Raw genomic sequence first — 17,620 nt, forward strand, 5'->3', positions numbered from 1 at the left:
CCTCATTCCTCAGATTCTTTTATGCACCCAAAATGCTGGAGAGTATTTTCTGCCTGCTCCAGTGTCCTTAATTGTCCTTTATAATGGCTTCAACTTCAACAGTGTGCCTTGCAAAACCCTTCTGGCCCAACAAATGGGCAAGAAAGCATATTCTCTGGGTAATTTTCAACTGTCTGCCTGCTGATGGACTGGCATGCCAGCCAGAGGATAACAGGAAAATTGTCTCTGACTTCCACTCCCTTCAAGAATGGATAGGTGCCTGGTGAGGACACATGAAAATCACTTTCACAACATGTCTGGGCTCATTACCTTTGAAGCCTCTACTCTCCTGTCATATTTACTAGGTAGAATATAATTCTTAAACAAATCTGAATGATAAAAAAGCCCCAGGAAACATGAAAAATAATTTCCAGGAGAGAAACAAAGGACTTAAAGGAAATTCCTTGCTCCTAACATTGAATTACATTAATAAACTTAATAGGCTTCCTTTCCAAGGGAGTAATGCATTTTTGCTGTTCCTCAGGTTTGGAAAGTAATTTGAAAACTACCATGAATAAAAATTTTATCTTGATTTACTCTCTTTACCTGCAGTTAGATCTTCCTCTTTTACACCCAACTGCTTCTTCTTGTTATTGGCACATAAGTGACATACATTGCAAACATATAAAATATTTATACCCTTTCCATATTTTATTTGCATGCAACCTTTTTTTCCTTTTACAAAAATGAGCACGAACAGAACGGAAAGATGAATACTGTATTTATTTTAGAAAATCTGACTAATCTTTTCCTCCAATGTTTTGTTTGTGGGGAAAAATATTGCTAAATTATGTGAAATATGTAGAATGCTATTATTTTTTTTCCTCTGGGACCTACATTTCATACCAGTTCCTGCAGTTTTTCATCTCCGGGGAAATTTGCATAGATATTGTAGTTTGTCAACATCATTATGAAAAGACAAAATTGGCAGAACAGAGGTGAGATGAGGAAGTTGCTGTTAATAGTTGTTCATCTGTGAGTTACCACACTGATTCTTGCTCAGGACATATCCTCTTTTGGGATTCCCTGGCCAGTGTGAATTACAATAGTAACACATATTTTTATTCAAAATGTTAGTATTTCAGTGGCTAAATGGATTCTACTGTTGCATGTAACACCATGATTCTAGCCAGAAGCCTCAAAAATTGAATTGCCTATGGTGCATGTAGTGCTGACAGAAGAAAGCTCAGCATAGTGTTAGCCTAAGGAATACTTCTGAGCATTCACTATTCAAAAAAAAAAAAAAAAGCACATCTGTTGTGAAAATGCCAGGGGGTTTTTTGCACTGGGAAATCAGCTGTTGAGTGGACGACACTTTGTACCTTTGTTAACATGACAGTTTCCTAAATCTCATTGTTCTTGCAAAGATAATGACAACAGATTGACCTGTTTGCTCCAAGAAGAAAAAACATTTAGAGAATGATGCAAGTTTATCACAGAAGCCTCAGAACTGGATCTTGATATTATGTTAACAACAGCAGTGAATGGTACAAGGCATTACACTCTAAAATCAAAGCTTCCCCAAATTTAGCAAAGAGTAATTATTAAAGTAATTAAAGATATTGCTTCATGTGTTGGCTAACAAAATCTATGGAAATTTCACTGCTCCTTACAATGGAATTTCAGAAGCTCAGTTCAAAGAAAATATTTCCAAGCTGTTGTCCAACCTTAAACCACACTGATACAATGGTTCAGTATATTATGACATGAGACTGATCAAAATCATACTGGAAGAAGAATTTCTTTTCATTTCCAAGTCACTAACCCTGCCTTCACTAAAGTATGTATTTATCTGTCCATCATACTGTTAGTCACCAAAACAGCCACATCATAAGCAACATACTTGGCCATAAATAGAAAGACAGAGTGATAAATTTGAAATAAGAATTCTGACACAGCTATTACAATTTTGTCTCACTAAACCACGAGAAGTTCACACCCCTAAGATTAGCAAATTATAGTGGATGCAATCAGACAGAAAATTTTCCTCTTAAAAATAGAAATTAGAAGACTTATTGCAATGTGCACGGGATATAAATAAAGTGAATTTACCTCTATTTGACTGTGCAGGTTTTGGGTGGGATAAAGTTAATTTTCTTCAGTTGGCTGGTATGGGGCTCTGCTTTTGATTTGTGCTGAACACAGGGTTGATATTATAGAAATGTTTTTGTTATTGCTGAGCAGGGTTTACACAGAGCCAAGGCCTTTTCTGCTTTCTGTACTGGCAACAAGGCTGGGGTTGCACGAGAAGTCGGAAGGAGACACAGCAAGGACAGCTGTCCCCAAGTGACCACAGGGATATTCCATTCCACATGGCATCACAGTCACTATATAAAGGGAGGGGAAAGAAGGAGGAAGAGGGGAGACATTCAGAGTGATGCTGTATGTCCTCCCAAGTAACTGGTGGGGCTCTGCTCTCCTGAAGATGGTTGAACACCTATCTGTCAATTGGAAGAAGTGAATGAATTCCTTGTTTTGCTTTGCCTTTGCGCAGCTTTTGCTTCCCCTACTGAACTGTCCTTATCTCAGCCCATCAGTTTTCCAGCTTTCATCCTTCTGATTCTCTCCCACTGCAGGGGGAGTGAACAAGTGGCTGCCTGGGGCTTGGTGGCTGCCAGGGGTTAAACCATGACAGAGACATTTTAAAGCCATCTTATAAGGGACTCTTTAAAATAATCATTGGCCTTTCTTTTCCCAAGATCAGATATTCTTGCAGTAACAATAAGATAAATTCAAGAGTCTTCTTCTTTCCAAGTCACAAATTGCTATTTTTTCACCTTTCTGCCTTTACATATTAAAAAAGCAATGGGAAAGGTAAGGTAACATCCTGTACTGCCAAATTTCTGAACAATCAGAGACCAATGATTTTTTTGCATAATGGCAAAGCTGGCAAAAAGACAGTGGTTTTTTTTAAGTTTTCCTAAAACAATTATGCATAAGTGAAATGAAGAATCAGTAATTTAAGATTGCGCTATGTAAGAGAGAGAGCCAGAATATTCTTTTGCTTTTCTGCCTAAAAGAACTTTAGGTCCCACTCAGCAATTTGGCACAGATGTCTAGATGTTCAGTACATACATCTAGTTCTATAATGCATGGAAAAAAGTGAAAGTTGCATCTTTTATGCAGTGTTTGCAATATTCACTGCCACAGCTATTTAGACTAGATTTAGTCTCGGCCAGCTTCAGGTATGCAGCTTTAAGTGATGTAGAATGAGCTTTTTCAAAATCAACAGAGATTAGACAGATCACTGCAATTGCTTTCCAACTCTCAACTACAAAGGGTGTGCAACTGCCTTAAGAGAAAATGTCCAATTTCAAACAGTTACACAAGACTTGCACTATTTGGGGGGAAGAAGCACCTATGGCAGATAGTCTTGAAAGCTATTTGATGTAGAAAGCAGGAACATGCATTCACTGTATATTTTTAAAAGTCCAAAACCAGTAAGAGGTGATTTTTCCTTAAGTATCCTCTTGGATGGCTAATGATTGTCAAATATGTATCCTTCACAGTATTTATCCTCCCTCCTGTGCATGCTGGGAGAAACCACATTCTCTTCCGAGAGGTTAAATGACTCCCACCATTACACAAGGGCTGAGAGCTGTCACAGTAGCCTGAACCCATGTCACCAGAGCCTTAGGCTATAGTTGTCACCACTGCCCTAGACTTCATTTCAAAACATAGATTTTCTTCAAGGAACTCACTGAACTTTATCCTTCTCTGACATTAGGTGCCACACTGCATAATGGCACTGTACACACAAAGATTATTCTAGCTGAATCTGTCAAGTCCAAACAAAAAACAAGGTCTGGGCTATTTGTTCCAAAACACGACAAGTGGGTGTATCTTCATTGCAAGAGAAATTCCTCAAAATTAAAGAGCAGTTTGCATTTAAGCTAAAGTGTAATACAGATAGTCACTAAAAACCAAGAAGTCCCACCTAAAATCTGCATGAAAAGTGGCAACATAGGTCAAAACATCTTTTGAAAGAACAATTTGTAATTTCCTGCATTCAAAGCCCAGCTTCCCAACTCTCAAAAAATATCATAGCTTCTGGCATCAACAAATACAAACCAAAGTCTGACACAGAGTTTTATGGAGGTCACCAAAGATTTCGCTCTATCATTTTCAGATCAAGCTTTGTTAGGTCATAGGTCCTGTCTAATTCACCCTCCTGAACTCAGCTGCTGTTGATGTCCTTCTGGTTATCTGGTGAAAAAAGAGAAACAGAGTTCCTTGGAGGCAAAAACAAAAGCTCATAAAAGCTATGGGTGCACATTTTTCTACATTAAATTTATGCTGAAAGACACAGTGATGTCCCGCAGGTAGAAAAGCATTGAAACCAGTTTTTTAAATATCAGCAACAGAAGATTTGCTCAATAGGATCTCTCTCTGCACTAGAGAGAGGATACCATAGGAGTTAACACTGGAAAGACACAAAGGAATAACCTGACAACAGCACACTTCCTTTTACGAGTAGCAATATACAACTAGCTCTTACAGACAGTAATGCTCCTTGGTCCTCCCCAAGACAAATTACTCTTAACCACATCCATACAGTTTATGGGAACAAAACATGCAAGAGCCAACAAGGACAATCTCAGAATTTCTTCATGTAACTATTGGCAAGCAGAGGAGACTCTCTCACTGATTGTCAAACTTTCCACTGTCTTCACAATTACCCTTTTCTTAAATCTTCCTCAGCTCTTGTTTATAAATGCTTTTGCTCTCTCTCTCATCCCCAGCCTTCCCATGCCTCTGTTGAATCTAAATCTCTTGCCCAGGTCAGGAGGAGCACAACTCTTGTATAGATCACAGGCCCTCAGCAGAAGCAGCACCACCTGCCTGTGATGGTGCTGTGTATCACAAGGGCCTCGTCACCCATGGCATCAATTCTTCAATGTGAAGAAAGAGTGCCACTGCAGAGACCTGCACAGAAAGCTGGCCAGCACAACAACATAGGAGTGTGGCAAACTTGCTGTAAACCTTCTGTGGATCCATTTTAGCAGACCCAAAGCCTGGCAACTTGAATCAGCCTGCTGACATTTACTATCTGGCTTTAAAAGAGACAATAAAGAATATCTTTTTAACTCTTATTTTAGGAGAAGGCTGTAATTCTTCTTTTGTTCATCAAGGTGAAACTCTGTAATTTGCTCCAAAAAAGGACTGGATACAGGTGACAAGATGTAGTCAGATTTCTTCCTAAAGGTATGTCAGGAGAGAGGAATGAAAAAAGATAGGCTCTTTCCCTGGATAGGCATGGGAGAAGAAAGAAATTAGAAACCTGATGAAGTGAAGAGACACTTTACTACTCTGACAAAATGTATCAGGGACAGCCATGACACAGGATTATGTTACTCCTGCCAAAAGCTCTAGTAAAACAAAGATTCCTAACATAGTAAGAGCCACACAATCCCATATAACACACATGTATCACTAGCTGAAGTAATATCAAATACTGAAACATTTTATTTTCAAGTCGACTGTGTGGACTAAAGAAGGGGGAAAAGAAAATTACACCTGGCCTTTGGAGGGGGCTCTGTTCTGAGCAGCAAATCTATTTTAGGCTAAGCGCATGAAATCCCACCTCTGTTCCTCTCTCCATCATGTTTCCCTGCTATCCCTGCTATTGCCCTGAACATGTCCAAAGCTGCTGAGAGCTCGTGCTGCAGACTGGAGAGGCAGCTGTGAATGAGTGAACAGTCAAGTCTTCTTCGGTCTTTCTTGGGTAAGAAAGGTCCTCACACCTGACCTAGGCAGCTCTTACTAACAAGCTCTGTTAATTTAATTCTTCTAACACTAAATGCCCCTTTCAGACTAGCACTGGGTTTGATCCTACTCGGTTCCAAAGCTTCCACTTGTCCTTGCAACCTTCAACCAAAGCTTCTTGTCAAAAATAATCCAAAACACAGTCAGTGCCCACTGCAGTCCCACAGCCAGCTCCTATTTCATATTAATTAATTAATTTCCTAGGAAGTGAGGGTGAAGCAGTGAATCTTAGCAAGTCCTCAGCAAACTTAAAGTACATTAAGCTCTACTGCCCTGAATTAGAAAAATGTTTAGAGTCAGTTGTAATTGGTCTGTCAGTTTGATCTTTGCACATCACTCACCTGTACAGACATGCTGGTATAAAGCAGCACATTTTCTGCATATTTATATCATTTTGCATTTGAACAATGAGCACTAGCTGAATTCTAATTTCTGTATTACATGTACTGGAATAACTTGGAATAAAGGCAGTGAATGCAGTAAAACCAGAGAAACCTGCTAAATTAACTTACCCTAACAAGGCTTCTTTTCTTGTAACAGTAATTCTTGTAGTCTAGCTTAAAGCCCACGTAGAAATTCCCTTATATTCAAGAATCCCAAGACCCCAAAACCCTGACTCCTCACATTTCCTGTAAACTGTTACTTGCTTTTTAGGTGGCAGTACACAATATCAGGTTTGGTTTGTTTATTTAAGAAGGGAAGTCTTATACTTCCACGAGCTCTATTTAATGCTTTTTCTAACCTTATAAATCAACACCTGCTGTATACATAAACTAACTCCAGAGCATTGCCATCTTCCCTATCTTTAAAACACCAATTTTCATCATGATGCAAAGGCTTGCTTTAAACAGGAGGAGCAAGTCAATTTAAAAAAAAATCTTATTTAGTGCTTGAGAAGCCAATAATGTTGTAGCCTTTTTGAAAGCCATACTCCTACTAACTTCAACCAAAAAGAAAAAAAAAAAAAGAAAAAAAATTTACATGACATAGATAATTAGAGTGTTTAATTGCTGCAGTTCTTAGATGCATACAGAGTGGCTGCTCTTTTTATCACAGTTTTGCCAGGAAACTAAACAGGTTTCCATACATTTTTAGACAAACCCACTACAAGATCATTTATTTACAAAGCAAAAACAAAATTAAAAACCCACCTACACTATCCTAGTTTAAGCTAAAGGAAACTGTAATATCAACTGGAAGCAACATCTCCCATCCTGTAAAGAAGAGTTAATATACAGAGAAGTTTCCATAAGTCTGTTGTAATTCATCTCAGATTGGTTCCATAGGCCCCTGATGTTAATCAGAAGTTTCCAAATAATTCAGCACTATCACATATTCTCTTTAATTCAATAGTACACTGTCAATTCTTTGCATCCCCAGCATAACTTCTTCATCCAGAGATACTGAAACAAATATTTACAAGGAAGGCAACTGTTACACAAACTGTACACAAATAGGAAAAGCCAAGGAAAATACACCTACTATAGTAAAAGTTAACAGAGAATTATCAAGAATTGATGCTAAATACTTTATATCAAAGGTCCATTGAAACACACTGTCCAATACAGAGGTAAGTAAGAAAATACTAGTACCAGTGGTTTCCAAAACTTCTGCTCTCTGAAATGTTATCCAGTTGCAACCCCTAAACAGGACAATAATGAAGTGAGCAAGCTCTCAATACTAAGCTTTTCTGTATTTTTTTTTTTTGAAAATAAAAAGCCTAATTTCAGCTTTCTAGAGGAACAAATTCTTTAGAGGAGTTCTCACTTGCTGAGTGTCTGGTAAGGTTCAAGACATTCCAGTACATTCTTGGTCCCATATATGAAGGCTTTAGATCAGCAGGTTGATTTTTGTCTTGCATATTAATCCTCCCTCTTTCAGAGTAAGGGAAGAACAGAAAACTTTCAGTAGTAAATACTGCAATGCTCTTTTGTAAAGTTTCTCCGTCTGGATACATAAGTGGAAAGGGAGAATTATGTTTCACCATTCCTCAGCACTACATAGAAATTCATCTCCCACACAAGTCCTTCCCAAAAATTGTACTTACTGTGGGGGTGAAGATGAAAGCTGCATACTTGCTAATGTTCCCAAAAGAACCAAAATGGGACAATGTGCAGCAGGAATCTTTTTAATTTGGACCAGATTACATGTCAAACCCACCAAAAGCTTGAAGGCTCAGCCCCTGTGCAGACCTAGACGGTGCCTAGTGAAAGCCTTACCTAGGGAGATGATGACACCAAGCAAGGCAGGGATCTGGAGCTCGTGCCATCCCCCAGCACCACTGCTGGCAACCCGACTGAAGAACAATTACACGTCCTTCAAAAGGAAAGCAAATCAGAAGGCTGGCAATTTTCCCCCAGGGACTTTTTTTTATACATATACCTAACATTTAAAAGGTGATAAGAATTCCCCAGTCCTCTAAGCAATACCATCCACTGCAATGAGGATGATCAACAGCACAGCAAAGGAAAGTCTCTACAGTCTTCAGAGATGTGAATTCTCCTGGCAAAAACTAAAAATTATGAAAGGTCTAAGTATAAAGATTCCAAACTTAAAATCAGTTTAAACCTTAGAAAGAAGAAGCATCCTCCATTCTACTTAATGTTTAAAACTGTCTTATTGGGTTAGGGAAAAGATGAAGTGGGTGAGAACACAACCTTTATAGCCTACAAGTCTACCAAGGAGGTTCACCTTGCAGGATCAGGGGAGCACAGCAAGCTAAACTAAGCTGCACAGAAACAACTTCCCTTTTGTTTCATTTGACCTAACATTGTCCTTTAGCTTTTAGGTGTATTGAATCCCAAAACTCAAAAAAAAAAAAACCCCAAAAAACCCAACTTTGGAAACTTTCTAATATTCCTTTCTGGCACTAGGGAATAAAAATGTAAGAAATTTCTAAAACAGTTCTAAATGGACAAAATAATCAACAGTTTACTGTTTTAAATGAACAAACCAGGCTTTTCTTCAGTTCTAACAAACTAGTCAGTCTTTCTTATTTCCAGTTCCCCTAGATCATGCAGGCTACCTTTTAACAGGTCTCACACACTTCTAATTACACTGTGGATTTAAAACCAAAGCTTGGAGGTCCTAGTAAAACTGTCTCATGAAATTATTTCTGTCTTATGTCCAAACCTGAGGGAACTGTGGGGAAAAGCGTGTGTAAGGTCTTAGAGCGCAAAATATTGGGAGGTTTGTTTACAGGTTAAAAGAGCCCAGCACAGGCATGTCTTCCACAGTGATCTTTGTATTTAAAAGAACACCAGGAGATTATATCTCCCCATCTCCTAAAACTGTGGGTGGAGTGGTTTTTTTGTTTTGGTTAGACTTGGTGGGGTTTTGTTGTTCGATTTGTTTGCTTTGTTTGTTTTGGTGGAGTATTCTGCTTGGGGTTATTTGTTTGTTTTTAATCCTTTTAGGTTCCTTTATGTCATTTCCTCTAAACCTACTGAAGACTTTAAGAAATAAAGGGAATTCAAGGACAGATGATGAAAGTGATTAGAGGCTTAGAAAGACACACATATGAGGAGGGATTATTAAAGTCTGCCTTGCCTATAGACAAGATCAATGGGAGGGATCATAAGAGAGACACTGAAAATGAGAAGAGACATTCCACAGAATGCTTTTTCATCAGCAGAAAGGAAGTGAATTTCTGGGCTTTTTTTTAGCATAAGCCTTTTATATGCATGATCACGTAAGAATTAAATAATCCAAAAAAACCACTGATTCTGCTGTTAGTATCACTAAGGCTGAAAGAACAAGGAGCTTGAAATTAGTTTCTCTATTCATTAATAAGCAAACCACACCTGTTCCAGCTAAGGTTTGTGTGTTTGATTCAGATAAAGGAAGGCTTCTTACAATTCTGTTTTCCACTAATAAAGAGAAAGTTCTGAATAAGCTCCAATGTGCAAGAAATCAATTGGGACTTCTCAAACGCATCTGGTACTTGCTAAAAGCAAGCAGACTTCTACAGAGACTGCTGATGGGTTGCAGTTAAGGAATTTATGTGTTTTGGTTGTACTGGAAAAGGACTTTTCTCCTCCAAAGCCATACATATAAATTTATAGTCCTGATGAAATGCAGAGGGTTCTTGTTCAGTAATGGGTAAGACATCAAGAGTGAAAAGCAATGTCCTGATCAACAGATTAAAAAAAAAAAGAAAAAAGATAGCTTTAACAGACCCTTACAGAGCCTTGAAAGGCAGTCCTGACACAGTGCACTTGAAGTAAAAGTCAGCACAGTGAGGCATGGGTTATAGCACAGCCAGGCTAGTTTGAGCTTCAGGAATGTGAACTATTGCAATTGCATAGACCTCTGCATGGACTTACTGATCAAGAAATATAGTGTGGCCAGAATCTGAACACCCTAGTCTTCCACAATGCTTACTGCAAAATCAAGTCCCTTAAGAAAGCACTATGACACTTTTTGAAACTATCCTGTCAGTTACATTCCAGCAAGAGCAGTACTTTGTTCATGACAAATAAAAATGCAACTCCTGTTCCCAAATTGTTCTACTTCATATCTTAGGTCCTGATTTTGAATGTTTTTCAAAGATTTGTTTTGAAGCATTGCAGGAATCAGCTAGTAGTGGATGTAAAGCACAGTGAAGCTGCAGCAACTGGCATTAGCAGAGAAGACAGGAAATGTTTTGCATGGCTGTACTGTCTGTGGATTTCACCTGCACCACCAGAGCAATCTGCAGTAATCCAGATTATAGCGACCAGATACTATTGGCAAGGAGAGGCAGGCAAAGTCTCCTGGAAGGGCACCCTTCCTAATCTGGAGATGGATGACTTTCCAGAACTAAGGCAACTACATGGCTATAAATCTATACCCACCACATAAAAGCAGAACTGTAAGACACTAATTCCATTACACTTCATGTAATAGTGGTTTTACACCCCACTCAGCACTGCTGTGCATGGCATAGCTGGACTCCCTCGTGATTCATCCAAGGAAGAGAACATCCAAGAAGAGAGAACAGCCTCTCCTTCAAAATATTTGGCCTTCAGCAGCAGCAGTGACTCTCCTAAATTAAGAATGTTCCAACTATACCTAAATGGAGTATTTCCTCTCGTTCAGCCACAGGGAACGTCACACAAAATGTGACATATGGAGAATTATTAGCAGAACCCACAATATCTTATACTTCAAACAGCCTCAAAGAAGAAGGTATTGAGCAGACCTGTTGCAATACACTGAAGAAGTTTTCTGGCTGCAGCAAAAATGTTTAAATCCCCTTGGACTCTACATTTATAAACTCCGAAGGCTGTATTTACAGTAAATTGTTCCAGCACTTCTGCAAACTAAATTTAATTATGCCTTCCTACAGTATGCACAACAGCAATTCTGGAACTGTCATTTTACCTGTCCAATGAAAAGGTGTCACTTTCTCATAAGGAAAATCCTCAGCTGGGCTTGGAAGACGTGCAGTAACCTATAGGCTGGAGAATTCCTTTAACACCCACCACCTAAAAACTGGACTCAATAACCTGTTTTATACAGACTAGGAGATGCAGCTTCTACTTTAACACCTCTCTTTTCCCCAGACTTTATTAAATGGATCTCACCTTACTTACAACATGTCCTATCCTGCTACCAAGTCCAGTTCCAAGGCATTCTTCACACAGCAAGCCTCCCTAGTCTGCTCAGGCTCTTGAGAACCCCACCACCAGCTCTGTATTGTTTGTCCATGCACTGCATTATTCTTCTCCATCCATGTTCTAGAGTAGCAGCTTTAACTTCAGCTGCTCTGAAGATTTTTGTTCAGTCTCTAACTAAAAATTTGCATTCTAATTTCTTGCTTTTTTCTACATAATAGTACCAGTTCTTGCTGCTCCAGTGCGTGACCATTTCTACCCCTATGGCTAAGGCAGTAAGAGAAATGTTGAAGTTATCCAGGCAATTTACCCAGGAAAAATTCCAATTTGTCTGAACTAAGCACAAACAGATTAAATACAAGGTCTTACCATCATCTGGAAGACACAACATGCTGCTACCGTACCTAGCAATTACTTTACAAGTTCTGTGATATTTGACACAACCTGTAAAGCCCAAACCCCAAAGTATCACAATTACATACAACTCTAAACTTGTATAAAGTTCTATTTCCAGCCCTCATGGTCACAGGAAGGGAAGATGACACTAATTCTGATTAAAAGAAATCCAAAATCAGACAGAAGACCAATGCTATTTTAAGATTGCCTTAAACATGAGATTTTTTTTTCAATACACAAGTACAATAAGCAACACAGCATTAGCCATGATACTTTATACTTTTAAGTAAAACAACTAGAGTAGGGAGTAGAGTTTAACCTTCAAATATGCCAAAAATTATGAAGATATGCAACTTTTCTCTATGGCCACACTTAGGTAGGTAGTCACTATTCTTACAGCAAGATCAATGAAAGAGAAACTTATTAGTTCAACTTTCAACAGAGAAGAACACAGGAAATGCATAACACTGTTAACTCCAATGTGACTAGCAGGTGTGACCACCTTACAGTGTGAAGAGCATTGTAGATTCCAGTAGTAATGCTACAGCGTATAGGGTTACCTATTTTTAAAATATTTCATTATTTTGAAGCAATCTGGATCACACCATCTCCTTTTCATCACTGTGAATTAATGGGCAGGAGGGATGGATAATACTGCTAATGTGCAGTACTGGAAAATAAAACACCCAAACCCCAAAACCTTCACCCCAGTCACCTCCCAGAAAAGATCTTGCCTCACAAATAGTTGATTCTTACACTTCAAACCATAAAGTTGATTTGTTGTCAGACCCAGGATCTCAGCACAGAAAAGAAAACAGAATTTCTTCCAACACCCTAAGTCAGCTAGAGCAACCTCGTTTTTCCTTTCCTGCAGTGCATGGGAAGAAAGAGCCACTTTTTACACGCTTTTGAACTGAACATTTAGGTAAGAACTTCAAAATAAAAGCAAAGTGCCTTCATCAATGGAACACTTACCATAAAAGCCACTAAATACATTAAAGGATCACAGCTTTGCCTACACATGTTTATGTTTATATATATACCATATGAACAAAACACAAAAATAAAGATGAACTTGCCAGGAGACTAAGAAAAACTATTTCATAAAGCCATACATCATGGATATATATTACATTCTTATTTTATCCCTACAACACACAGGTACACTTTTTCTGTCAAGTTCCATTCCTGCCACAGCCCTCTTTTAACTTCATAAAAGGAACCATAATAATTCTCTGCCAGATACAATCACCTGCTCTAGAGTTTATTAAACAAACCTTGAGAAACAGAACCAAGCCCCAGTATTCACCGCTGTGATCGAGAGAGAGTCACGGCATTAAATCATCGGCACTGTTGACTCTGGTGAGTAAGTTCTCTATTACACTTGTATCCCTCCGGTTTCGATTGCGGGGATACCTCGAACATTGGTTTCTATGAAGTCAATATCCAGTTTCATTTCATTTTCCTATACCAAAAAGTGTTCAGAGCATGAACGCGAAAGAATCACACAGGAAAAAAGCTTCCCTTTAGATCGTCAGCCTAGGAAACGCGGAGACCTCACGGGGAAAGTGCTGCAGGTTGGCGGCTGCCCGTCAGAGCTGGGCACCCCAATCCCCCAGGCAGCCCCGGCGCCGCCGCCTCCCGGGCCGCCGCTGTCTCCCGCCCGCCTTACCCTCGTCTTGCGGCGCCGGTGCCGCTCCGGGTCCGAATACGTCCTGTCCACGGCGAGCGCCGTGTCGCTGCCCGGCATGCTTATGCGAGTGTTTGCGCTGCTGCTGCTCTACCTGCTGCCCCACGGCGGGCGCGGTACCGCCCAAGCACCAGCCCCGCGGCCGCGGGACCGAGCGGGATCGGGAGCGGGATCGGGGCCGCCGCCGCCGCGCGGGAGCGCCGGGCACGCCCCGCCGCAGGGCCCCGCCCCGCTCCCCAGCCCCACACGGCCGGGTCGGCCCCTCCGCGCTCCGGGTCCCGCCGCACGGGCCCTGAGGGGCCCCGGCTGGGGCGGCCCCCTCCTTCGAGAAAGGAAGGACGCCTGCGAGGGGATGAAGGTGGGAGAGAGCTTAGCCACAGGGACTGGGCCAGAAGTCCCTTCGTTTGTTTAATTTTCAAGGCCGTCCTGTCTGAGGGGACAGCGGAGCTGGGACACGATGATATCCCGGAGAAATGGCTGGACAGAGGGATGACAGTTCCTCCTGCTGACTGCCGCTGCTTTGGGTCCGATCCAGGTCTTGGAGGGAGTCACCATCAAGCAATCTCGACTTGCCTTAAAACAAACCTAAACCCTGTGGCCACAGTGAAACCTCACAAAGCACAGCATATTGTGAACCTAAAGGTTCAAAAGTCCAAAGGGGAAAGAAAGGCAGAAACCAGAAGCATTGTGTTGTCAGTTTTGGGCAGACTCACTTGTAAGGTTTTGACTTCGGCAGCCTAAGGAACCAAACAACAACAACAACACTGCTGCTTCAAAGCCCTTGATACCTAGAAGTTTTCACAATAAAATTGTATCAACATTCTGTCAAACCAACTAAATAATCAGAGCTTGAATTTTCCAAAGTGTTCAGTAGAGCAGCACAGCAAGCAATTCAGCCTTATTTTCTGCACATTACCTATGTGAGATAAATCCCTCAATATCCTGGCACAGGGTAGCTTCAAACCATACTTCTGAATGCTCAAGGAAAACTTGTTTTCCAGGGCATGTGTATGCCATGCACTTAAATTCCTAAGAGTTGAGTGGAGCTTCTGACTGATCTTCACATTTCTCTTCAGACTTTCTATGCTGAGGAATGCATTTAAGTGACACAACACATTTTAACCCTTTGAAAAGTGCAAGTAAAATATTGTTGTATAATCAGTAAGTAGTAGAGGAAATGTATTTCTTTTCCTTTCTGAAATAAACAGACTTGTTGAGTTACCACCGCTAATTACACAAGTAAATCTGGAGTTCCTTCAGGCCAACTCTTGCAGGAGCAGCAGGATTTCACCTTTTAGGTACAGTTGCTCTCATGCTCATGCACAACTCACACTGCTTTTTTTCTCTAGCTGGAGACAGCAACAGTCCCAAGGCATGTGGGTATATAAACATACTTAAATATCAACATAGTTAACTACCCTAGGAGGACCTTGCAGCTTTAAAAAATGTTTCCCTGTTGCCATTTGTTTGTTTTATTGGAATCATATGTTCCAACATAACAGTACTGTCAGAGGTTAATTATCTGACATGAGGATTCGATAGTGTTTTAAAGCAATGAGGTCTTCATAAATAAAAGACCTGGAATTCTAAAATAAAAAGAAATACTACAAGACCTCACCCTCTTGGCAGGTGTTTCATCTTCAACTCTAACACCAGTTTTAACAAAGTTATCCCAAAGTAAACAATGAGTGGGTTTACTAAAGGAAGTACTATTTTCCTAATGCAGTATTCAAAGTACCAAACTAACACTAGATACTGCACACAGATGGTGACTTGCCACCCTTCCTATACTTCTTAAGAAGCTGAATGAGTTAGCTGAAGTTAAAAGGCTGCTGGGAAAAAAGCAGAAATAGAAACTGTTTTTTCAGTCCTTCAGCTCAGACATGAACATTAATTCATGTGCCAGAGAGTGAGGAACTCTGGAGGTAAAGGTGAGTAAAAAATTAAATAGGCAAATTTTGTGGGGCTTGGGGTTTTCACTGAAGAAATAATTGCACATTTCCAAACAGGAATGTGTGGTTTTCAGCACCTAGGATGAAACACCCTTATTTCCTCAGAAACTTTCAGGGTTTTTTTAAAGTCTTGCCAGATATAGTTGATCAAAGCACAGAAAGGGTAAGCAGTTGGAATAGGGACACATAAAACACTGCAACTGCTTGATGTTTTAGTAATAGAAGGCTTACTATAAATCATACTTTATTCAAAAGTTTAAGAGTTTTATTTACATATCAGCCTTATTTAAATAGTACCAGCAGACTAGCCACAAAATGGTGAAACTTCTCTTGAAGATAAAAAGAGGCAGGAATATGCAATATATATTTAGAGGTAGTATCAACATGCAGAGTACTATATTTACAAAGAAAGCTCTGTCCTGATGTAGCCTCTAAGAAGAGAACATAGTATAGCTGGTTTGTAAGGCCCCAGTGTTGCATTAGTCACCTTCCAAGCAAGCCTGTGGATCTGTTGCTTGGGCACTGCTCTCAGTGGTGCATACCAGAAACAGCAGCTCCAGCTCCTGTGCCAACAGTGAAAGCCCTGGCACTGGGTGGCTCCTGGAGGAGCTGTGACCACAGGACAGCAGGCCAGTCCATTGGGAACAACTGCTCCACACAGCAGCAAGGTATAGTGGAGGACAAACAGCTGCTTGGGTGGAGACATCTGTCCCATGAGGCAGGAGAGTCCTTCCACACAAGCTGAATTAGAAGCCATTGTAATTCATTGTAATTTCGACAGTGTCTGCAGGTGCAACATCTAAAAAAATGGTTCTTTTCATATGTTGGACTTAAATCATCTGTGTCTTCAGAACTTATGTCAAACTGTGGTGCAATGCAATTCTCTGACCAAAGGCTGCACTTTTCCCCCTTTATCTTTCCTTCTCACACGTGGGCCACTAGGTCCTTCCTGAGCTGGAGCAGGAGCAGGTTCTTTTCCTATGCCACATTTGCAGAATGCATTTCATTTGGCTTGGCTGAACAAAGACCACCTGCCCTTCTCTTGCACACACAGCTGGTTTGTACAGCTCTCCTTCCTCACTCCAAAGCAGAGACGTGACGTCCTGAACGTGGCGGAATACTGCACAGCACAGTACTACTGAGAGCTTCACTGGGTACTTCTCTCACTCTCATTTTCAAAAGCCCACAGAGTTTAAATAAATGCTCTTCCCACACACTGCACCTGCTCTCTACTAAACCTTAACTCCACTAAAGCAAATTCTTCCAGAAGAAGAGCATGAGCTGGACTCACAGTGACTTAGATAGAAATGGTAGTCCAGTTTCATTCTCTTATCCTTTGTTCTTCTCCAAAAACATTTTAAACATTAATTTCTGTTGCTTAAATTAATGATAAAATATCAAATTATTCCAGCTGTCCATTTTGCCAGTTTTAAAGTTCAAATGCCTCAAAATCCCTCACTGAGTGCCCAGCAGTCAGTGCCCATTCTTTTCCAGTCCTTCTCCTCAGTTCAGCATGCTGGTTTGATCCATAATGCTTAACTCTTGGTATTTACATTATTTTGCCTACCTTATTTAAGTGACCTTTTAAAGAGCGATGCCTATTAGGAGCAGAAGGTCTAGTAACGACTTATGATCACTGTACAAGAGTATTCACGATTGTATTTGGTTTTCAGAGGGACAGACATCAATACTGCAGTTGCTTGTATTGCCATGTTTTAGGAAAATGAAATCTCTGGAGGTGCAGCAGAGGCACTGTCCAAAGGAGGCCTATCAGCTGGAGCCTGAGCTTTCTCAAGATGATTCCTGTCTCACTCTTCTCTTCAGAGACTGCATCTTTGCCATCCATTTTTTGTCCCATGACTATGTGTAATGCTTGCACAGCAGACATACCACTCCCACCTACAACCTATAAATTTTCCATGCTGACTTATGCATAGGCCATGGTGGGACCAGAAGTGCCAGCGCACTTTTGGGATTGCCTAACAAAATCCAACTCCCACACAATACAATCCCCTAAATGGTGTCACGCACACATACTGGGAAGTAACAAAAAAGACCCAAAAAGACCTTTGTAGAGGTGGAAAATATGGAAATTCTTTCATTTGGAGGCTGGCTCAAGGTTTGGCCCCATTCTCTTTCCAGTTTTATCATGAATCTGAGTCTTGGCAATTTAATTTTAT

At 40.4% G+C, this 17,620-nt stretch overlaps 1 protein-coding gene across 3 annotated transcripts in view; it reads right to left on the reverse strand.

The window, feature by feature from the left end:
- The window catches only part of TMCC3 (transmembrane and coiled-coil domain family 3), a 128,595-nt gene that overhangs the window by 26,701 nt on the left and 84,274 nt on the right, over positions 1-17,620 (reverse strand). The window contains exon 1 of one of the 3 annotated variants that reach the window (XM_054277389.1): positions 13,471-13,558. The exons of the other annotated variants lie outside the window; for them this stretch is intronic. Within the exon in view, the coding sequence (XP_054133364.1) occupies positions 13,471-13,548 (78 nt within the window). The 5' untranslated portion in view covers positions 13,549-13,558. Of the gene's footprint in view, positions 1-13,470; positions 13,559-17,620 lie in introns of those variants that run through there. 3 annotated transcript variants of the gene reach the window in all.

Source organism: Melozone crissalis, unplaced genomic scaffold, assembly GCF_028551555.1.
Source record: "Melozone crissalis strain CALT ecotype California unplaced genomic scaffold, PUWL_Pcris_2 ptg000004l_1, whole genome shotgun sequence".
Lineage (NCBI taxonomy): Eukaryota > Metazoa > Chordata > Aves > Passeriformes > Passerellidae > Melozone > Melozone crissalis.